At 40.4% G+C, this 24,222-nt stretch overlaps 1 protein-coding gene across 2 annotated transcripts in view; it reads left to right on the plus strand.

Annotated features, from left to right (window-relative positions):
* Positions 1-24,222, plus strand: part of agap3 (ArfGAP with GTPase domain, ankyrin repeat and PH domain 3) — a 121,473-nt gene that overhangs the window by 19,503 nt on the left and 77,748 nt on the right. Inside the window, exon 1 of one of the 2 annotated variants that reach the window (XM_067606077.1) lies at positions 23,451-24,221. The exons of the other annotated variant lie outside the window; for it this stretch is intronic. Within the exon in view, the coding sequence (XP_067462178.1) occupies positions 24,101-24,221 (121 nt within the window). The 5' untranslated portion in view covers positions 23,451-24,100. Of the gene's footprint in view, positions 1-23,450; position 24,222 lie in introns of those variants that run through there. 2 annotated transcript variants of the gene reach the window in all.

Here is a 24,222-nt window from a genome sequence, read left to right on the forward strand (position 1 = left end):
GGTTTTATTGCATCAATTTATTCTAACAACAGTTTTTTTTATGTGCAGTTTCTTATTTTGATTTATGAACATGAATGATTTAATTTACTGATAAAATGTCATTCATTACAACTCTGTTCACTGTTTATCATTCAACATTTATACTGGTCTGAGTATTTCATGTGACGTATCAGTCAAATACAACGCCTATGACTGTTCAGCTTTCATTTTATGGACTGATAAAGCTCCCCAGGGTCGCGCTGCAGTTGGTGGTAAGGGTCTGTGGTTTTTGGAGCTGTTTGAAGCTCTGTTTGGCACCTGATGTGGACTTTCTGTTTACTTCCCTTCCCTCATTACTTGCTTTCTACATATTGACACTGACAATGTGGACAATGTGGCAGTAGGTGGCCACATAAACAACATCTAATGTGTGGAATAAAAAAAACTTTTTACTGTGTCATGACTGACGAATTGGACAGTGCACATATTATGTGATACTGGTGCATAGCTGAAAATTTTTGTGGAATGACCAAACAACAAGCTAGTATTTATGAATACTGGTCTTTATTGAATCAAGTTTGTTTTAATCAGATCTTTCATGTCTTTGTCAAAACAAATCACAATGAGAGAGAAGATTTTACAATCCGATTATACTTAACATTTGATTTTATGATTTCATTTTTCTGAATTCTGTGAGAAGAACTCCTGCACACTGTCTCACTTACTGCTGGTCTGCCGGACCTTCATCAGGCAATTGGGCAGCACCACAACACTTCCAGACTTTTCTTATGAGTGCAACCCATTGTCTTCTTCAATTTTTTTTGTTCTGTGAGCTTTGGTTAATCCAAAGCCCTGGAAAACGTATGTAGCATTAGTAACTTTGCCCTTAGTTTTTAGATTAGGTTGCTATTTCCCCACCTACCCAACCTCCCATTCTTCAGTCCAAACATACACAGAGGAACCCACACTTTAAGCTAACACTTGCTGTGTTAGCAAGTATGTTTTTATGTATGTTTTGATTTCCACCGACTCCTGAGAAAGAATATCAGTGCTTTTAGTTTCCTGGATGCTTGACTAGCTGGTGGTTAACTTGCAGTTTGCTGCTGGGAAAGTTATGTGCAGTTGGTTTATCAGAGCCTTTTGCTGGAAACAGCTGCTCGCTGGGGCTGTTTTGAGTGACTGACAATGACCTCACAGTAAATGTGCAGTACAGTTAATGTAAAACCAAAACACTAAAGCTAAAAGCTGGAAGGGCTAAAAAAGCTGCATACAGCCATAAAAAATGGTTGCTAATACCATTTCAAAGCCACAGCTTTTACCTGTTGGGTGAGAAACTGTGCTGCAAGAAACAGCTGCTCAAAAAGTATTTTTTTTCTATGTAGCCTATATGCTAACGTGCTGATGTGTAGTGGGTACAGTTTTGACCAAATTTACCACCCTGGTTTAGCATGTTAGGATGCTGACATTTTCTAATTAGATAGATTAGTTTGGGCACCCTAAGAGTCCCGAAGCCTCAGATTCTTCTTATAAGGTCTCAGATGTTAATCAGCTCATTAGGCCTGAGGCTTGCCAATGACTGTCATTAGGAAATGTCAGCTGGTGCCAATTTCAAATCTTTACAAATACTCTTGACTCTTCAAACCTTGTGCGAACACTCAGCAACCATGGGTTCCTCTAAGCAGCTGTGTTATAAGACTCTGAAAATGAAAGTTATTGATGCCTACAATGCAGAGGAAGGCTACAGGAAGATAACAAAGCATTACTTAGTCATCTTGCAGTTTACACATTGTGAAATGTAATTAAGAAATGGCAGTTCAGAGGAACTGTGGCGGTCAAGATTACTCTCGGAAATCACTAATCGTATGCTGGTCAGAAAGCCAAATCGAACCCCCCATTTGCCTGCAAAAAACCAGTAGTAAGATTTAGCAGACTCAGGAGTGGTGGTGTATCGTTCCACTGTGCAATGATGCTTGCACACCCAAGACCTCCATGGAAGAGTCAGTAGAAGAAAACCTTACCTGCATCCTCATCTTAAAATCTGACGTCAGAAGTATGCAAGCCTGATGCGTTTTGGAAGCAAGTGCTGTGGACTGATGAAGTTAAAATAAACTCTTTGGCCACAATCAGCAAAGGTATGTTTGGAGAAAAAAAAGGAGCGGTATTTCGTGAAAAGAACACCTTGCCAACTGTTAAGCATGGGGGTGGATCCATCATGCTTTGGAGTTGTGTTGCAGCCTGTGGCACAGGAAAAATTGCATAAGTGGAGGGAAGAATGGATTCCACTAAATATCAGCAAATTCTAGAAACAAACATCACATCATCTGTAAAAAAAAAAAAAAAAAAAAGTTGAAGCTGAAAAGAAGATGGCTTCTACAACAGGGTAATGATCCTAAACATACCTCGAAATCTATCATGGACTACCTCAAGAGACGTGAACTGAAGGTTTTGGAATGGCCCTCACATACTCCCTTTCCACCAACTGGAGCCTGGTGATGGTGCTGGGCTGGTGCTGGTGTTGATTCAATTCGCAGTTGGTTCAGTTGCGCAGTTGGTTCAGTTGGTGTTATTTGGATAAACTGACCAAATATTGGGAATCTACATGGTTACTTTCTCATGACATATTAACAGCTTTTAGCCTGGCTCAAAGTCTCGCAATGTATTTTGGTTTTGGTTGGTCACGGTGATCCCACCCCTAGTCCCTGACATAAGCAGTTCTTTATTCTAGGCCAGCAAAGTGTTGGTGCCACTCTGGAACCATTTTTCCTGGCCGAGAACTGGTTCTTTGGCTTTGAAACACAAAGAACTGGTTCAAGATTAGGCACCGTCTCCAAGCTGGCCTGCCAACTGCCCGGGTCGAAAAGGGGTAACAGTCCTCTGACTTAAACACAATTGAAAATCTGTAGGTAGATCTTAAAAAGTGGTGGACCAAAGTGGAAGAACAACTGACCATCCAACCGACACACTGCTAGTGTGGCTAGAAACTTTTTTTCTTAACTTTTTTAGTTTGTATTAGACACGCCCTCAGCATTTATTAATCATTTGTAGCTGCATGACTGACTGTGTCTCAAGTCCTTGTGAGGCTACACAGGAACACGAACTGCCTCAGAAACTTATGGAAGCTTTGATTCACTTCTTTTATCATCTTTTTTTCCACCAAATTGGCAAATTTAAGCACCACTGATTGATTTGTTTTTAATGAATTTCTTGTCCGTACACTCACAGTATTTTTTTTTATGAAAGGGAGCCTACAGTGTAATAATGATTTGGCTGCCCTTGACTGTTAAAAACCATGACAAAATTTAGTGGTGCTACCTCAAAAACAAAAATTTACAAGTATAGGGGTGGGTGATATGGCCCTAAATAATATCATGATATTTCAGGGTATTTCTGTGCTAATGTTATTCTTGACAATATGAAAAAATACTCTTTGTGGGATTTTTGGCTCTCCTCGTACTCAACCGGGTGCTTCTGCTTGAGGTGGTGAAATGAGTTTGTTGTTGGTTGTTAAAATCTTCTCACACTCCACATATTATTATGGTTTGTTGTACATCTGATCTTTTGTAACCAAACCACTTCCCCTTTTTGGAACTAAGTCCTCCACCATGGAGCCTATAGCAGTGTTACTTTTGCTTTCAGCCGTGCTTGTTGTTGCTGTGGGTAATGGTATGACGTCAATATGTCAACATGTCGAAATATTGCCATTATGATGATATGATTTTTTTATTATATTAAAAATTATACCAATATTATTGTGAACGAAATGATATAGCACACCCCTATGCCAGTACCATGACCATGGATCATTGTCAGTATGTACATACATTTGATTCGTCATTCACTGTCTTCCCAGGTTGCTTTGCTATTTTGATTCCAGCTTCGGGAGAAACTTGTTTATATTCACAGCTCCACACTGCACTGCCTATAATCACGTGCCACATATGATTCTGTTTTAGCTCTTGAAGCAGTATTTGTGAAAATTGCCTAATTGACTTAAATACACACCATAATACTATGCTGTGTCAGATCAAAAGAGAAAATGACAAAGTATGCTTTTAGGTGATTTTTGGATGCCTTTTGTAAGATCAGATACTGTATGTGTTGTAATTGGCATGAAGACCTGATGCTTGACAGCAGCATCTGGTGATGGGAGGCTTTTGTGATCCAGGTGGCTAAAGTCTTTCTTTGCTTTCCAGTCCTGTTTCTGTAATGGCTGTAAAATCAAGAGATGTGACAAAGAAGCATGGGCGCAGGCGGCCCAGGACTCATTCATTACCACCCTGTGGAGTGGCTCGTGGCTTCTCCAGTTGAATTGAGTTACATAAGATTTGGAAGCTCATACTTTAAGAGAAGAGTCATAAATCAACCTGCACAGTCACAACAATGCAGCAACTTGTGTCTGAGTTGTTCAGAGTGCTTCTCATCTCTTCCTCTTCTTTGTCCTCCACTTCAATCTCTTTTTACATGCCCTTTATGTAATCTGGTGGAGATAGAGTTGACTATGAGGGAGATGATGGTAACATTTTTATAAGACTAGCAGTTTTGGTGATTCATAGCGGTTCTGTCTGCAGAGCTCTGCAGAGTATGCATATGGATAATGATAGCAATTTGGCAAAAAATTAGTAAAGTCATGTCACCACTTCCCTTCACATTTCTTCACTGCAATGCGTTTTGAGCCCATAATTTGTAGGCACACAATCTTCTTTGCAAGACTTGCCACTTTTCCTTGTCTCATCAACTTTTCCGAACAAAGGGGGAAGTCTCCGATTCGTTATTTCCCACTGTTTTCAAGCATTCTTTCAGCATCACATAGCAGGGTTTTGGCGGGAGCATCTCTTGAAAGTCTTCCAAAACTTGGAGAAAATAGAAGCTGACGCAACTCTTTCCACGCTAGTTGAATTTAGCATTTTTGGCCAGGTGATTCGCTCTGCCAGTCTTGGAGTGTGAAATTTGCTGTGACGAGCTCTCTCGCTCCCTCTCACTCTCTCTCTCTTACGCTCTCTTAATCTTTTTGCCGTCTCTTGTTTATTCTGCTACTCAGTCTGCATCACATTTTCTCTTTCTCCCTATCTTTTTCTCTCTCACACACACATTTTACACACATTTACTCAGGCCCTAAATTATTATTTTTTTTGTTGTTATTAATTATTAGTTTCTACTTCTGTTTCACTATAATTATCTACAATGAGGCTTAAGTCAAAAATGTTTTCTACTTTTATGTTGCAGAGAGGGAAATGTTTTTGTAAAGAAATGATTTATATACTATTAGACAGAACTGTTGCTCTAATAGACTTTTACTTTAATTACAATTGTACAAGTTTCATGTCAGCTTTTAAATTTCTCATTTATTGAACAAAACATTGGCTGTGTAGAAATAAACAAGTTGTGATGTGTCCTGTGCATTATATTACAGTACTGTGTTTTTTCCATTTTGTTCTGTAGGAGTTAGGGTTTAGGGTTTGATGACTTTAAGTGGCCTCTTTTAGTGTTTGTATTGTGTAGACATTACAACCCTATGATAGCATCAGGTCATGTTCACTAATAAACAGCTTAACACCTCGCCGAAGTGCAAAGACAGGGAAGCATCCGGTCTCCGTGGCCTTGCCTGGCATGTGATGGGAGGAGGAGAATGGGACTCAGCCACCGGATGTGTAGTCAGGAACCAGTCATCACTCTCTTCCTAATCTCCCTGTTCACCCCCCTGTTCACCACCATCTGGAGAGGATGCCAAAGACTGGCCTGGTGGCAGAATTAGACTTGCGGGCTCGGAGCGTTGCCAGGCTTGAGAGGAAAATCCTGGAGGGAAAAGGCCTTTTTGCAGTTCACGCTTGTCTATCCTGCGTCCCTGCTCTGTGGAGTTGGACATCCGCCGGCAGTGCTGACGTAGGCTGCCCTGCCTCTCAACAAGACAACATCTAGCTCATCTGGCATCCAAAACATGCCCATAAGAACAAATCCCCTGATCAGGGATTAGTTACAGGCTGCAGTGAAGCATCAGTTCAGGGCGTATTGCAATCAAGCTGCACCCCAGATCAATGCACTTATCCTGTAATCTTTTTCTTTTATGTTCTTTGCTGTGCAGGTTTTGTTCAGCTGTATAAAAAGGCTCTTCTTTCCCCCTTTCCCTTCTTAGTGATAACCACCTAATTTAAAGCAGTTAAGGTCAAATTTGAGGTAGAGGTGCCCGGTCTCCTCCTAAGCTCTATTCCTCTGGAGAGCACTGAACTGCAGAGTGCTGTATTTCTCTTAAGTAATGAGAATGCTAGCTACCTAATACCTGGCTGCAAAAATAATGAGCCCAAAGATGCACTGAGCCTGTGTGCATGTGTTCATACTCTGCACTATACTTTGTATTGCCTGACATGTGCACACTCTTTATTAATAATGCTATTCCTGCTGCGGATAATGGAGAGTGCATCAGATACTGTCAGCTTTGACCCTCTTGTCATTTGATTCAATACAGTTTGGCTAATTGGTGATGTGAGGAGAGATGGAGAGTGAAGTAATCCCCTCTCCATGGTTACCCAGGTTTTACACTTATAGCAAGCTACAATAAGGAACATTTTGTCTCTGACAGTGTGGTTGGTAAGCCAGATGGAATTCAGGCCGCATGGAGAAATAATTTTTGTTCACTCAGTGGACTGCTAGTGCCAAAACATCTGATTATCTCCTTTCCGCATCTCTTTGCCTTCATAACTACCAGTCGAACTAGCTACAATAAACCGGTGGCCGCTGCTCTGCTTTCACCTTTCATATCCTGTCAGCTCAGTGGTCTGCAGGGAGAGGAGATGAGGACAGGAAGTTATAATAGGACATTTGGGGGCGGGAGGTGGGGGGGGAGCCAATGTTTGTATGTGTTCACAAACGAGCGGCCTTGAATATGAGCCATGAGTCTCATCCCATGAGAGGGGCTCATCCTCGGTGATGAACTGCTTCTGATGGATTCTCCCCCTCAGTAATATGGGTCACGGACATAAGGAATCTCCAGACAGTAACACAGATCAGTCAAGTCCAACATGATTCTCAGACTGGTATATTTTTGCTGTAACAGGCCTGCGCAATCTTTGCACCGTCTACCGTCACACCATTTTAACATCTTAAGTCACAGCTCAGGTTTAGGATGGAACATTGTTGGTGTTACATAACACAGCGGCACTTTGTTTTCTTTTTTCCGCTGCTTAATTATGAAAGCTGTGTTTCATAAAAACAGCTTTCATAATTATGCCGCAATATTCCGGATCTGAATTTGAATCTTGTCTAGACAGCGTAGTAGGAGTTTATTTTGAAGGTAGGGCTCCGTGTGTTGGAGTTGGTTTATTCCTCCATAAAAATCAATGTTGCTCTGTCCTGAGGGATAAACAGTACCTTACTCCTCCGAATTGGCTCCTCAAGTAAAAGTTATTTCATTAAAATTAATTTGCCAGGAAAATTGCTGATAAACATGTTTCCATTACATAAAGAACATAAACATAACCTATCGGAGTACAGATTCAGAGTGCACATACTTCCTCTTGGCTCTATTCAGCCATGCGGCTAGGGCTATAGTAATCAAGGCCTGGCATGCCGCCTTGGATTTGTACAATATGTGCGCACATTGTTCGGTCATGTTGTGGTTTGTAAGAAAAACAGCATGGAGCAATATGGTTTGTCCTCCCATAATGTATTGTTGGTCTCTGACTGTGAAAGCAAGGTTTTCTCTTCTACCTCCCTCCCACTCTCTCTCTCTCTCCCTCTCTCTTTCCTTTCTCTCGCACTCCGCGAGGGTGAACGTGGGCGGCTGTACAGAGCATGACAGCAGTGCTCTGTTGAATTTAGACTAGAAATGTGGAATAAAGAAATACAACACCCATGGAAACACTAAGGTAGTCATGATAAAGGTGCTTGTTTGTCTTTAAGGCCGCGGAATTGTTGAGCTTTTAGTTTTGTTGCACCACCATTTTGTGGTGGGTGTGTTTGTTTGTGTTGTAGAAAAGGACAATTGCGTGCTTTTTTTTAAAGAAATTGCAAGTGAAAGTCTTGCATTGGCGCTGATTTGTGTATACCAATCTTAAGTTTGGTCTTTCAGAAATGATTTTTTTTTTTATAATGGCTTTTCACTCTCATGCTGTATATTTTGTGTGTGTTCATGCCAGGGGATGTTTGCATCCCATAAAGCCTTTGTTTCTATGTTCGCCTTTATGTAAGCATCCTTTTCCTTCCATCATCTGCACTCCTGCTGTGATTTGTGCAGCGAGGGGCTCGGCAGCAGTGACACTGATGAGCACAGCATCAGCCTCCAGCCGTGTGCGTGTGTGTATTTGTGGCTGTGTGTTTGTGGCTGTGTGTGCATGCGCTTCATAGTGAGTTTGCCTGTGCGAGTTACGCCTCCCTTGACAGAGCGCTGGCATTGATGAATGCAATAGCAGCTGGGCTGAACTGAATGTTACTTGTGATTCTGTCTCTTTCTTTCTGTTTTTTTTTTTTCCATCTCTATGACACAAAACCAAACAGTAGACATTTTTTCCAATTTCTTAACCCGTGTTATTTTCTGATAGAAAGAGGAAATGGCGTTGGTTAGTTAGATGGCTGTGCAGCAGTCACACTGGTCGTGGAGCTGAAGTGGCTTGCTGGGTGATGGGTGACAATGCAAAAATCACTGTAGAGTGGTTTAATATTTGAATGGTCCCTGGAAATAATTCAAAAAAATGAGTTGTGGGTACATTATTTTAATTAAATGTTTAGAATTGGTGGGTCTGCAGGACATTTCTTATCAAATTCAAGCAATTTGTTACTTTGAATAACGCTAGGTTCATTGACAACTGTGTAGGTTTATGAAAAAGTGTTGCAATCTACTACAGACACTTGATTTTAGTGTATTTATTACTGTTACTTAACAGGTAAGTTGCACAACGAGACAGTCTCCTCAAAAAAATCCTGCACTTGTTACATAATTGGAATGATCCCATTTACTGATATCATGCTTACTTAGTTGTTTTTGTTTGATAATTGTTTTTGATCTTGACTTTGCACACAGACACATTTAGATGTCGCTTTGGTAGAAACGGCACACAGTAATTGGAATCCTCAATCAGAGCTATTTGAAGATGATCTCAATCATTTTTTCAGCGCTCATGGCCTACTTTGTGAAGATAGAAGATTGTGTCAGTTTTATAAGTTTTATGTCATCTGTAAGACTGATAAAAAGAAGTCTGAGTGTGTCTGTTCCTCCAGTTTTATCTGGAAACTGTAGAGTTAAAATTTGAGCATGAGGTCTGCTCACAGAAAGAGACAGGCAGATGTGGAAATAAATTCATGAATGAATGGATGAATGAAAAACAAACTGTTGTGCAAGTAAAAATGTAAAATGGAATTTGTCTTGACAATTAAACAGGCGCGAGGGCTTTGAGGTTGCCTAGGCAACTGGTTGCCTGTGCAATGGATGGGCAAGTGGGCGTGGAGTCAACAGGGGTTTGTGGGCCGGTGAGAGCGGAGGCAGGCGATTGGCACAAAGCACATGCACACGGGGGCTAACGCTGATGATCTGACAGCGGTGTTGACCCTCCTCCATCTGCTGGGAAATGAGGAGGATCACCACAACGTGACATGTTGGGAGTGCACACACCCCTGCCTTTGTGCCAGGCTGCCGCTGGAAGCCAACAGCAGTTTGTGAAAACATCACAATGAGGGAACACCTGGTGGTGAAGGATTTGTCTTTTCTTCAGCCGATGTTGATTTTTAGATTACTGTGTTTAAGGTCATGTTGCTTGCTTGTTTGTCATTTTCTCAATTAATCAATTTATTGGCCAATAAACATCCACATTTTCTATAGCCCAAAAACCAGCAGTGAAAAACCTAAAGGTATTCAGTTTACTGTATGTAATGACAATAAAAAGTAAAAAATAACTGAATTTTGGGCTCTTGCTTGACAAAGCAAGTCATTTGAGGATGTCACCGGGCTGTAGGGCGTATGATTGGTTTTCGTTTTTCACTATTTTTCTGACATTGATTGACCAAAAGACTAACTGATCAATTGAAAATACTCTGCATTATTTAAATTATTATTTAGATTATTTAAAAATGAAAATACCTTTGATATCTTCTACAAAATAATGTTTCCATGCTTTAAAGGTTAAACTGTTTCAGCATGCGGTGGCATTTACACGTTAACAAAACATCACAGTTCGTTTTGAAGTCACTCTGTGGTACACTCACACACACCAATAGCTGATAAGTGCTCTCAATACTATGAAATCTACTGTACAGAAAAAATGCAGCCTCCCATTTAAGGTCAAGGATTTTATGGTTTACATTAGTATGTTCTCTAACCACAGTGAACATCTCACTGACCACACTGCTGTCTGTCTGTGTAAATGACAACCCTTAACTATACAAGCCAGGTAGCAGGTAGACATAGAAACAACAGTTCCACAGGTACGTTTATTACGTTTGTTTTGCAGCAATCAGCATTGCACCCCTGTAGCATTTGATCTTATGTGTAAATACGTTGGGCGTATGGGGAATGTCGGCGGCTGTTTCCCCTGAATCATATAGCAACCCAGTTCATTTGCACTGAGTAGCATCTCGTTAATGGCTAATTATTCACATAAATTTGCAGCATCTCTGCCGCATTTCCCCTTCAGCGAGTCACCTCAGCCATTTTGTTCTTACTTTGAGCGAGAGGCCGATCAACAGTGAGAGATTCCACTGAGGATGCGGAGTGCGTGGGCCACTACCCCACTGATGAGCTTCTTATGTAATATCCGTCTTCCAACCTCTCAGTGCACGCCGGTGGTGGATTGTCCACAGTGAGCACAAGCTGGCAGACTGTGCTTTTGTGTGGATATATTTTATATATACTGGTAGTTGAAATATCTGCATATAAAACTTAAACAGTAAAATGTCTTAGATATATTTTCCATCTTTTGACAGGCTTTTAGAGAAAATGAGCAAGCAGCATCTTGGGATGGTAACACTGAATGGTTGGCTTGGAAACATGCATGCAAAACAAAAATGCTGTATTATCTGTCAGAGTTCATCTTTAGGATGTTTTTTTTTTGTTACATTTCAGTGCAAGCAGCAAAAGAAGCATGTAACTGCAAATATTTTTATGTTTGTCAGCCTAAATGTGTTTTTCATTTTCATACAGCAACAGTGACCCCCTGTGGTGATGCTCTGCCATTGCGTACACAAAAGGAATAGTTTTCTTTTTGACCTCTGATGAAACTTTGTTTATACATTTCAACTGACTGAGGGACAAAGTAGGTAGAGAGACTACAACAGAGCCAGTGCAACAAATGGTATTACGCCGGATGCAGAAATAGAGGGTGTTTTTTTTTTGTGCCCGTCTCTACGCAGTACGTGGGCAGAGCTTATGTTGGGATTTAGATGAATCTCCTCCGTTTATTGTGTCAAGGCAGTTCTCAGTTGTTGGCTAAAGTCAGATTAGCCATTTGTTTACTCTCTGCAGTTGTCCCTTCTCCAGGGGCTGTGCGCTGATGCTATTATGTTTTGGTTATTATCTGTGAATCTGGCAGTCTCTCTGGAGTATCTGCGAAAGGCCAATGTGTCAGAGTAATTTGGTGATACCGGTATTTCTTGTTTATTTTAAGACTTTTAATTGAGGATGTCCTTTCTTTACAAGGAGGATCCTGAGATTTCCTCTGTGATAAAGAAGTCCTAAAGGAGGGGTTCACAATTTTTCAAGTCTGTCCTAAAACAATAGTCAGGTGCCCAAATGAACACTGACACATGTTTTTCTTGCTATAATCATTCCTCCTGTTCATACGGGCTATAATAGATCACCTCATAATGTGCCGTCAATGTAAGTGATGGGGGACAAAATCCACACTCCTTCTCCTATGCAAAAATGTGTTTAAAAATTTATTTGAAGCTAATATGAGGCCTCAGCCATCCAAATTAGTCAAATCAAGTAGATATCTTTCAATGTTGCTGTCTTCTTAGTGCCAAATGACCTCTTTTTGTTACAGTCCTTCCACTGCAGCTGAATAGGAAAACACTGTCGAAACGCAAAAAGAGAAATTTTTACTAAAAAGACTGTGAATGTGGAAGATATTCACTGTGTTTGACTAACACAGACTGCTGAAAAAGTCAGTGTTTGGGGAGCAAAAGATAAAAGCTAGTGTAGCAAAATCAATGTTGATATGGACACCTGACTATTGTTCCAAGAGATACTTGAAAAACTGTGAACCCGTCCTTTAAATTTAAATGGCTCTGATATGACTTTGCCTCTAGCTGCATGTTTGATGACACAGATAGATGCTCATTGAGACACTATGAGAGGATGCTCAGTGAACAAATCGATTTAAAAGAACAGCCGGTGGAATCAAATCTAAACATTCACATTGCACCTCTGGTGGTTTTTACATGAACCAGCTTTGAAATATGTGATGATTTCCTCTGTTAATAAGCTATAAAACAAGTAGGAATTTCTGACTTCATAATGCTGACATGCTTAAAGGCGCCTGGTGGCATTACTCGTGAGTGAGTAAGCTTCGCCTTATGAATACCTTGATATATGGACTCATGTTTCTGTAGGCCTTAGATCTATTGCAGCATGAGTCATTGTTGGACCATTGGGATATACAGAGACACCAACAGTATTACAGAGGGCCGAGCAGCTATTAACATGTGAAGAGGATAATTAGCAATCCTTCTCCCACATATTTTTTATTATTAGAATAGAAATTAGAATAGTCAAGAGAGTTTATTCAGGGTCAGTGCCCCACAGTTTCCCAGCTGTAGCTGTATGCATCCTTGGTGGTGTTTGTTTCATACCAAATGTGCATGTGTCATGACTTTTGGAGTGTGTGCAGTGTGCTTTCAAAGTCTACTTAGCGCTGAGAAAGTCAAAGCCAGCTCAAATCAGACTGAATCCCGAGAGCAGCTGCTTATCTGTCAAGTATTTCCCAAGCAAACGTGTGTTTACCTCCTTACACGGTTTACACAGGGAAGTTAATTTGCCATTTGAGCAGCAGGAAATTACCATCAAGATTGACGCTGTATACAATCGCTTGTTTCTCCTAAATATTTCTGATGTCGCTGCTCACCTCGCACACTTATCCTGCCAGGATTTCATTTATGACAGTATCATCACAATAAAGTATATTTTACCTTTCCAAGTAAAACGACCATAAAATCATTGAATTGTGTCACTTTTATATGCAACTGTGGAGGACTGTAAAAAAGCATTTCCATTACTGACAGACTGACTGTCATCTACAATAAGTAATGAACTGATATCCACCAGTTTGAGAGCTTAAGACTCACTTTAATTTATGTATTAGAATAAAATCAATTTTGATTATATCTGATCACCTTTCTGCTTTTCCTTGCTGGAATATATGAGGTGAAGATGATGATCCTTAAAATAATCACTCATTGTGACAGTAAGTTTGACAGGCTTTGTCTTCCAGGGCACATTGGGTGAAAGATTATGACTTGACGGCAGCACAAGATTAAAGTGATGATGTCACCTGAATACATGCATGGAGATGCTCAGCTGGTGGTTAGTTGATAATGAAATATGCTGCCGTCAGAGTGATTCGGACGTAATCTGAATAAAATAAACATCATCTAATAAAAAGATGTTATCATTCTTGCCCTTTACATGCAGCATAATTGATACGAAAAGACGCAGTTTCAGCTTGTTTTCAATTTAAACTTCAGCGATTTTATTAGCTTTCAGGGACTTTAATCATCTGTTTGATCTTCTTTAATGGTACCCGGTGCACTAGGTAGTGCACAGTGCTTCTGACTGCATTTCAACACAGAGGAATAACATCAAAGGACATTGACTTGTTTGTTACACAGTCCTTGGGAAAACCTGTTTTTTACTGCTGCTTATAATAATTTCAGTAGAGCCCATTCAGTTTTCATTATGTTTGTTTCCTGTTACATCATTTCCCACAATGTCCCAAACCTCAGGATTGCATGCTTTTTATTTTGGGTGTGCCTTGGACAGGGGTTTGCCACAAATAAGCAACAAGTCTTTTATTATTATTTTTATTTGTGCACTTAAATTATTCTATTTGGTCACGGAATCTATTTTGGAGCTTGACCTTTTATACATTTGGTTGATTATGCAACTGATGCATTTATGTTTCTTTACACATGGAGGGTCGGCTTAATGCTTAAAACAGTCAGTGTATCAAATTTAGTTTTCTGCTTGACATGATACACACTTCTTGGGTTCAGGACAAAGTTAACACTCAGACAGCGTATGGCTGAGATATTAGATAACGTTCTTGTTCAGTGAAATACACTAACAGATTTTTGATATCCAATATCAAAAAAAAGTCGACTCAGTTGACTGCTATCTGGCCTTTTCTTTCCTTTCTTTTCATTCAGAAAGTTCTTTTTCAGTCCTCTGAATGTAGCAGCCCTGTGTTTCACAGAATAGACGAGGCTCGGGTTGTGAGAAAGAAAGACTGATGTCGACATAATGCTGGCCATCCTGCAGCTGTCACTACGATGAGGCGCAAAACTGACACTGCTGCTGTGCTGATCTCATTAGCATGCAGCAGCAGTGGCCAGGCAGCCGGTTCCGACTCAATACAGACAAAGGGCCTATCATTCAAAGATAACAGCGAGCTACACTAGCCTTTACCTTTTGCTCCCCAAACACTGACCTTGACTCTCAACTGTTTAAACTGAAACTGCCTCCGTCACACAGGGAGGTGACTCTTTGTTGGGATCCCAGTGATTTTTTTTGCACCATGCGGTATCTTTCCACCATCAGCACTGAGTCTTATAGCACCTTTCAGCAGGTTTCTCCCTCCACAAGCGCTCACACCTGTCTCTTCCTGCCAGAAGCCCAGAAATAGTGCACTGCAGCAGTGTGGATCTCCAAGGGGTGGGCAGCCATGTGACCTCAGAAACTATAGTACCTATGGAGATGCCTGAGTAAAAATAGCAGAGCTGTCATCTTCTCCTAGTACTGTAGATCAGGCAGTGTGGGGGGGCTTCCCCTGAATTTCATTAATCTTGGAGTGTCTGCGGTTATTTATCACGCAGGATTGCGTAACAGAGAATCACATAATAGAATCACTTCTTCCCAGAAGGTGTGGATATAGATGAAGCCAGTGCATCTTTGTGGTTCTTGAAGTGGCAGTTATTTGTAAAGGTCTAGTTAAAGAACAGGTCTCCCTTCTCCTGGGGTTGCTGCTGATGCAGTGCTCAGCAAGCACAGGGAGGGTGGAGGTTTGTGGGTGGATAGGATCGAGTTTAGGATGAAGAATCGCAGAAGGAGGAAAGACGAGGAGGAGGAGGAGGAGGAGGAGAAAGAGGAAAACCTGGAGATCACATTTCTGTGTCATTTCTGCTGCTAAGGATTGTTTTCCAGTAGCCCAAGGTTAAATTCTCAGCTCATTAGTCTGCTTATTTCTCTTTTGGATTACACAAGGGAAGATACAAGATGCATGTGGAGAAAGTGTGTGTGTGTGTGTGCTTGTGTATTATATTCAGACACAATCAACCTCAGTCACAGGGGGGAAAAATCAATTTCTGAAAACTTGGCATGGACTGGAGGTGTAGGAGGTTATGACACTTCAAATCTCAATGAGGCAGTAATGTTGAATAATAATGTAGCCTGTGCATGTTCAGCATACAAGATACTTGCCATTAAGTGCGTACTTGAGGCCTTTGCTAAATGAAATATATAAACTGGGGCACATCAGCATCTAAAGTGCAGCATATTTTGCTCTTACTCATTAAATGGCCATTTGTTGCAATTTAGATGCAATTTTCTTTGCTGTCAATGATTTGTTTCAGGTGGAAAGGTGCTGGAATTGTAGACATATTCCTCAGTTATTGAAATGAGTGCAGCCAAAGCCTACAATCAGCAGTGTTCTGGCTCTGTGACGCACAGAAATATGACGTTTCAACTATAAAAGTGTGGAGATGATGGCTGCATCATTCCCATGGATGTTTGCTTCAAGGTCTTAACTGTACTTGTATGGCAGCTGCCTGCTTGGACACTCTCCACAGAGCCGCAGAAGTTATTAAATAAATCTCTTCGGTACAGCAGATATGTGCTTCCATTAAATTGACTAGATTCTGACACTTCCTGAAGGGAGAACTCCCCCTTGTCTAATAAAGATGGCTTGTCAGCATTTGGAAGAATTCAATCTCTAGGCTGGATGTAAGTCTGAACAAGCTGAGTTGATCTTTTGTGGTTATTCTCTTGAAAAAGACTCAGTGTTTAGATGAATATCAGTTAATATAAATTCCAAGTGCATTTTTTTTTTTTTTTTTCCCTTCAGGTTGAGTACAAACCACTCATCTCCTCTCATGATACCCATATCTCACTCGGGCTTTTCTCCCCTCAGGTTTCAAATTTTTGTATACTTTATTCTTGGTTTTGATGATTTGGTGTGATTATAAAGGTGCTGTTTTGCGCCAGTTGGTCTGTATAATGTTTTTTTTTCAGTTGTCCGTGTCAAAACCTGGCTGCGATAAAATATCAGATGGAGAAACAGAAACTGTGCAATCAACACACAGCGTTGCCCCGCGGACAATCGGATCTTCTGATCAGCAGTTTAAAGACGACGAAAGGAAAAAATGACAATGATGAGCTTATGTTTCTGGGGTTTGTGAGTATGTTTAGCTGTTTTGCGTCATAACTGGAGCCATTTTTACACTTAGTTGACATTAAAATAAAAGCCCTCCAGCAGGCCTCATTTATCAAACAGCAAGTTGCACAAAATACAAGTTGGGCACCATCACTCAGTGTCTCTATGTCTGGTTTAATCACATTCAGGTTACTTGGTTTACCCCGACCTGCTCATGCCCACACTGCACCGGACCAGAAGGAACAAGCATGATGAAATGTTTCCTCCTACAATGTCCCCTGGCAGGGATTGGCTGATGTGTAATTATGTTAAGGGCACCTAAAAATGCCATGAAGAGCGTAGGAACGTAACTGCCTCATACTGACTTTGACAAATAGAGCTGTCATAAAACTTTACCAATTAGGATACAGATGTTTGGGATGGCTTCTCCAGCCTCGATGTCTGTGTCATTCAGCCACTGTAGATGCCGACTGAGCTGGAACTAAGCCTCTGTGTCTGGCTGGCTGACTGAGGATGTGTGCTCACCCAGAATACTGATGGAGTGTAACAACATTTACCATATATGATTTTAAAGTTATTGAATTTCACGCTAAAGCCCCACTTTTGAAGCCTTGGGGCGATATCTGTGCAGACTGTAGGTGGAGAATCTGTATCTGCCAATCAGGTGTTTTTGATATTGAGATATTATAAGTAAATAGAATATTTGGAGTGATTTTGACATGTTTACCTCACTGTCTTCTCTTTTGTGCCAGTCACATCTTCTGAAGCATACTAATTGTTTAGTAACCACGTTACCACGGTGCCCGTCCAACCAAGCGTCATTTAACTTGAACTGGTGGAGCGTAGCTTAATTGTCAGCCACCTGTGGAACTAAATCTCCTAGAGCTCTTTCACAGGCTGAGGATTTGAGATTTTCATCAGTCACAGATATGCTAGTTAAACGAACATAACAACAATTAATCCCACATTGAATACGGAATCGATGATGCGTCACTATCCTGGAGCCATTATCTGTTGATTGCATAACTGTTTCAGTAACCAAACGGCACTGTATCAAGGGAGGAACATTGAATCCTTTCACACACAGTTTTTATTTTGTATACAGGTTCATGAACTGTATGAGCTTGATTTAAACAGAATAAATATTCATAGATCAGTCAGCAGCTGCTCCATAAGTCTGCATGTTATTAGCTCTGGAGGGGGAGGGGGGCACACAGGAAGGAATGATAGTATTCCTCCTGACTCCTTTTGTAAAATGGTGTTGTCAGGTTTATAACGAAGCTCCCAGCTTATTGTCTCAGCATGCATGGGCGGCACAGGAACGGAGACAAAAGGCGTGGGAAATTACATGGGAGCTTGTGCCCAAATGTGTCGCTATTCTTGGTCCTCTTTTGGAACAGCAAGGAAGGACAAACCTTGAAAGGAGTTAAAAGATAAGGACTGAGCGGAATTAGACAATATACTGTAGATTTATCTGTTGTTCTATAGGAGGGAAGCAACAGTATGACAGACATGCGGTTTTGCACCTAAACCACAACAAGAACCAATGATAAACCAGCATCTTCAGATCATTATTATCACCTTATGATGAAGTAAAATTTGTAAAGATCAGAGCTGAAGTAAAGTCAACTGAATGGTTTACCATGTCATAGTGAGAGGGTGACTGGCAGATCCATTTCTTTTAACAACTGCAGGATCGTTACGGCAAGATGGTGGTGATATACATGAATGCAGCTGAAAGCCAGATGGTGCATGATATGTTGAAGATATGTTGCTGTTAGAAGAATGTAAGATGATGGTCCAGGTAGCGTGATTGCTTAAAGGCTGCAGATATCGGTGAGTAAGTTAGTGAGATGAAGAAGATGAAGTGTGTGGAGCTGCAAATAGTTCTTTGAATACTCAAAGCTCTCCTCCTAAAAATGATACAAAAGCTTGATTGACCTTCCTCAGTTAACAGTAGTCTGATGCCTCGTGGAGATTGCCCAAAATATCTGTGAAGATTCTCAGTCCTCCAGGTCATCGTTATCTGAGGAGGGTTGAATCGACTGGACTTCTTGGTTGTCGATACTTCCAACCAAGAAGTCCAGTTGCCCGAGACTTAACTCAATTACCCAGTATATGGGTCAAATCAAGTGTATCTCATCCCTGATTCCTGAAGATCCTGATGGTCTTTGTGGTTGCTAAGGCTGCAACTAATGATTATTTTCATTATCAATTGATCCTCCAATTGTTTTTTCAATTAATTAATTAATTGTTTTGGTCTATAAAACATCAGAAAACTGTGAAAAATGTCACAATTTCCTGAAGTTAAATGTCATTAAATGTCTTTTTGTCTGCCCAACAGTCCAAAACTCAAGGATATTCAGTTTACTATCATGTAAGAGAAAGAAAAGCAGCGAATTCTCATATTTGAGAACATGAAACCATCAAATATTTGGCATTTTTGTTTTTTAAAAAATAGTCTAAATGAGACCATTATCAAAATAGTCGCCGAGTGGTTAATTTTCTGTCGATCAACTAATGGATTCATTGACTAACCGTTGGAGCTTTAGAGGTTTTTCCTATGTTGCTCTATAATAATACCAAAAATAATACTGATATTTTGCTACTACTCCTACATTATCATAACCATTACAAAATGCAATACCACATCAAAGCTGTTGCATAAAAGTGAAGGCAAGTTTTAAAAGATGACACCAGAAGCAAGCGGGGGTTTGTAAACTCATGTGTAGAGGAGGAGGAGTACTGGGAGCCACCAGCCCACACGAGCCTTCCTGTAAAAACTGTGCATCTCTCCGCAGCCTCCTCCTACGTTCCCTCACTGGTCATTTTGTCATCTCCTGCAATCCAGTACATGCCTCCGTGATTCCCTGCCCAGTTCCCAGTTATTGAAATTCAGACTGACCTTTTCTTGTGTTCAGTTTTTCACACCGTTGAATTTTTTTTTCAGCTGACACGAATGAACAAATGGGTAACATATTGCCTGTCAGGATGGTTGGGATGGTTGCAGGATTCAAAAAGTCAAAAAGTCAAGACTCGCAGCTGTTCATCCACCCGTGCATTTGCAGTAAAACACACAAATACTGATCCTTAGTACTTACTCTCTAGTATTATTTTCTGTCAAAGGGAAATTAGCGGTGAGCATCTTGGATGTCAAACATATTAATAAGGAGGGCTTCATGCTGCTTACACAGCTTTGGTTACGCAACAGATACACACTCTGTCACTGTCTCTCCCCCATTCAGTTTCATACATTCTCTGTCTCTGTCTTTCTCTCTCTCTCACACACACACACACACACACACACAAACACTATACAAATGCACAAGCTCTCTCACAAAACCTGAATTTTAGAGACAGAAGCGTCTGGAATTTTTTCACAGCCTCCCACAGACGTCCTCGAACCTATCATTTTCTCTGCAGTGGAGCAATGGTGACGTATGCTCGTTGCTAGTGCAGCTGAATTTTAAAAAGCTCTACACCCACGCTCAATACCACTACTGCAAGCATAATTATCATAAACTTTCCTTGCTGTCTGTAGCCCTTCTGTCTCTGTGTATGATTCTCCTGACTTATTAATTCAGTGTCGGTGCAGGAAGGGGAGGGTGAAACAGGGTCTGGTAGGTTTGTGTCTTTTTTTTTTTGAAAATGGGCAGGTCATTGTGTAATCACCAGTGCTGTGTAATCACCTGGGTGTGGGGGAATCAAAAGCACATGTTTGCATATTTTCACTGTGTGTGTATTTGTGTATGCTGGTACATGAGTTCTTGCATGCACAGATGCACAGATTGGTTTCCCAAACTGCAGTTTGTTTACATTGCGTCTGTGAGCAATTCTCATAGAGGTGGCGTTTGGGAATAAATACTGGTGAACATTAATTTGGGGGAAGAAACACCTCATTTCAGTTTTCAGCTATAACAAGCTTTCCTTGTGTTTTTTCTTTATCTACAGTATACTGTAAATCCTTCAGATGTTGCTTAGGGGATTTGCTGTTTGACAGACCTGTTTGTAATCTTTTTTGGAGGCGAGCCATTGCAAGTGTTAATTGTGCCACAGAGAACTGAATAGTCACACCCAGAAAAAACATCAAGGATCCAGAGAAACTCCCTCATGAGTGCCCACATTTCTAATGAACAGTGATAATTTATTCCACCTTTGTTTTTAAAAGATATTGTGACAAACTTTTAATTTGATTTCTCTTTCCCTAAAGTAGGGATGCCACAGTTGTGCTATGATCAGTCAGCTTATACCCGGGTGTTATGAAACTTTATTATAATATAAATAATTTGCATACATTTTAAAGTGAATCCATGCACCTAAGAAACCTTGTTAATAATACTTGGAATATAATTACACATCAGGAATGATTTTTCAGACAGCTACCATAATCCTCTTGTTGTATGCAAATGAATTCACACGTGACATGACTGAAAACTACTTCTGCTTTTTGCTTCTATAATATCGCATGGATTGTTGCTTTTTAGATTTGTGCAATATTGATTATTATTTTTACTTTACATGCTGTATATAATGCTAGAAGCCACTGAATTGATAATAGATTGTAATAGCTGAAAGCAGTTTTAATAATTTGGCTGGTAAGGACCTTAAATTGCATCACAATAATCCTAATGGCGTTAGAGCAGAAAAATGTACCAATACAGACATTCATGGAGTCGTGGACCAGCCTAATTTTGCTTATTTTGGTGATTTTTAAAGTGTGCTTCTTCAGATGCTTTAATGAACTGTCCCTACAGCTACACATCAGCTTAAATGCTAATGCTTTCATTTATCATATTTAAAACATAATCTTTCAGCAGATTATTTAAATGCAGTATTGTAGTTATCAGGGAGCAGGGATGATATTTAAAAGGCAATAATTTTAACCTTTTTGTAATTATTATTGAGAAAAATATGTTTAAGTATTATTTATGATGATGTGATTATGATGTGGATCCTATAGCCCAGATCTCATGTCTACATATTATTTCTAGGAATACTCTGTGAGACTTAATTAGTATTTCCTGTATTTTCTGCAACGAAGATTTTTTCCTCCTTTGCCCAGAAAGGAGCAGAGCTACAGTAAGTGCTGGCATGTTGTGCTGGCAACCAGCTAAAATTAAAAATCCAAAAGATGGCATCAAGAGTCACTTAGTGTGATTGAAGGGTAGATTAGCAATTCAGAGCTCATATGTGTGTGTGATGACGCTAATCACGGTTTCTGACTCTGTCCAGCGAGGTCAAACATCTCTTCAATCAAGGACATTTTCTGACAGCTCTGAATAATTTCCTCCACTTTGTCCGAGTTAGGCTCCCTCTGCAAGACATTTGTTTATATTCACATGAGATATATTTACAGCATGACATCAATACCTATGAGAAGTCGTGAACATTCCTGTTCCCATTACACTTTGTGAGTCACTGCCATAAGCTTTGACACTGATTTGTCATGCAAAGCTCGCAGCGAACACTTCTGAATAATGCAGATGACATGATATTTGTCCTTTCAGAAAGTTGATGACACCAAAGGTTTAGTCGTTCCACGCAATGCTGAAGAATGATGGATGATCGTCAGGTGTGAATGTTGCTGCTGTTGTGTGAATGAGGTTGGCAACACCTTATTGACAAAAAAATATCTTCGATTACAACCACCTATCAGCCTAATATAGATTATCCTCCATCGGAAAGCAGCTTTGGTCTATTCTTCTTGTTACCTCGATTGCCAGAGGAAGTGAACTGTCTTCATGAAAGACCATACATATGTGAATAACTGTCCTTCTCATGCTGACTCATATTCTAATACTGACGAGGAGTTAGTAAGCTTTACTCATGTGGCGGAGATGCATCATACAATCTGCCAGACAGCACCAGCGTTTGTCACGCATACTGTCTGTGTCCTCATATAAACACACCAGCGCTTCCATGTCTGTCATGTCAGCTGTTCATAGCTTTCCGGTGGTCCCTGCTAATAGGTATTCTAAAGGTATCATAACCCCTGAAATTGCTCAAACCTTGAAAGTAATTGATGATGCTGTGAAAATCATTCTCAGCCATCCAGCCACTTACTATTTCCAGGCTTTACAGTAGGTGACTGTATCGTGGAGACATCTCCGTGAGGTTGTTTATTTTAAAAGTTGCCTCAAACTTTGACAGGAATTTTCTTACACAAGTGTTTTGCTGTAGAAAATGGTTTTAAATCAGTATACCGTTCTCAATGATGTGACTGCCCTCCTCTGGAAGGGAATATATTGTGTCAGATTACCTCAACTGAAAATGCAAATACTGTTAAGTAACATTAGACCTAAATGAATTCAATTAAGAAGTGAAAAAACACAGACAATCTAATTAGGGACTATAATGGGTATTTCCAATAAAGCATTATAATAATACCTGTTCTGAGTTAAATTTGGATGTTAATTCCCATTCAATAACAAAAGTACCCTCTTGTATTGTAATTTATTTTAGATATACTATACGTGTAGTTCATTCACAACATAATGTATTTCTAAAATGCTGGAAAGGTAGAAAAGACTTTTGGGATATTGAACAAAGCCGATTTTAGCATCTTTTTTAAATTGAATTTCTAAAGAAAAATTACTGATAGAGGTGAGATCTGTGGAAAAAAGAAAGGAGCAAGAAATCCTTTTCGATGGTAAGCACTTTGAATGTAGCCTACATAGGAAAGTAAAGGACAGTGTCGGGTCAGAGCCATGTTGACAAAATAACAACAGTACACTCATGTTTGTGAGTGTAGTGACGCACAAAGATGAGATAAATGGCCAACACACACAGTATGACATCCGTTCACAATGGCGCAGATGTGTACACACACACACACACACACACACACACACAGACACAGACACATACAGAGGAGGAGGGAACCTCAAAACATGCTAATCCAGTTTTTCTGGGAAACCCTCCCAGCTGCCATCAAGATACAGTTACAAGAGGGAGAAACATTTAGCCGTGGGACAGAGGAGGAGAGAGGGTTGCACACAAGAGAACCTCTGTTACCTGGTCAGCACGTTAAAATCCCAAGATTTCCCGCAGCGCAGATTTCCTCTGGATCAAGCCACAACAAAGACAAGACAACAGTGGATTAACTTTAATCCTATCAGTGTTTCTTATGTAGTATCTTGCTAGCAAACACCTGCATAACGAGTTACCAGGAGGAAACGACTCCTGAGTGAACCATGACACTTGGGCCAATTTCTCAGACTGCCCAGTAGCTGGACGGATTTCTGCTGGTAACCACATTACCAGGTCTGCATGGAAGGCACATCATGACCACAGCATGATGCAACAGACCAAAGAGAGTTTTCTGGGTTGTTTTTTTTTTTTTTTTTTTTTTAGAGCCATGCTGGACAAAACTGTCATGCTGGAACTGAGAATTGGGCTGCAAGGATATTTTTACAGCAGTGCCTGGTAGAAGCACAAGAAGACAAATGAAAAGGTGACCAACAATTTGGACTGACCACCTGAATGTTTTTTTGGGGGGTTTTTTGACGGTTATATTGTGAGTCATGGAGAAGTCCCTTTGAGGTTATAGGTGGACTATGTTGCTGTGCTTCGGGAGTCGAAGACGAAATCGACACCACCAGAACCAATGGAGTGAAAAGGATTGTCTGCTTAATGATGAGCCACAGATCATTTCAAATCCCTGCTTCCTAAACACAGG

This window comes from Thunnus thynnus, chromosome 12 (assembly GCF_963924715.1).
Source record: "Thunnus thynnus chromosome 12, fThuThy2.1, whole genome shotgun sequence".
Taxonomy (NCBI): Eukaryota; Metazoa; Chordata; class Actinopteri; order Scombriformes; family Scombridae; genus Thunnus; species Thunnus thynnus.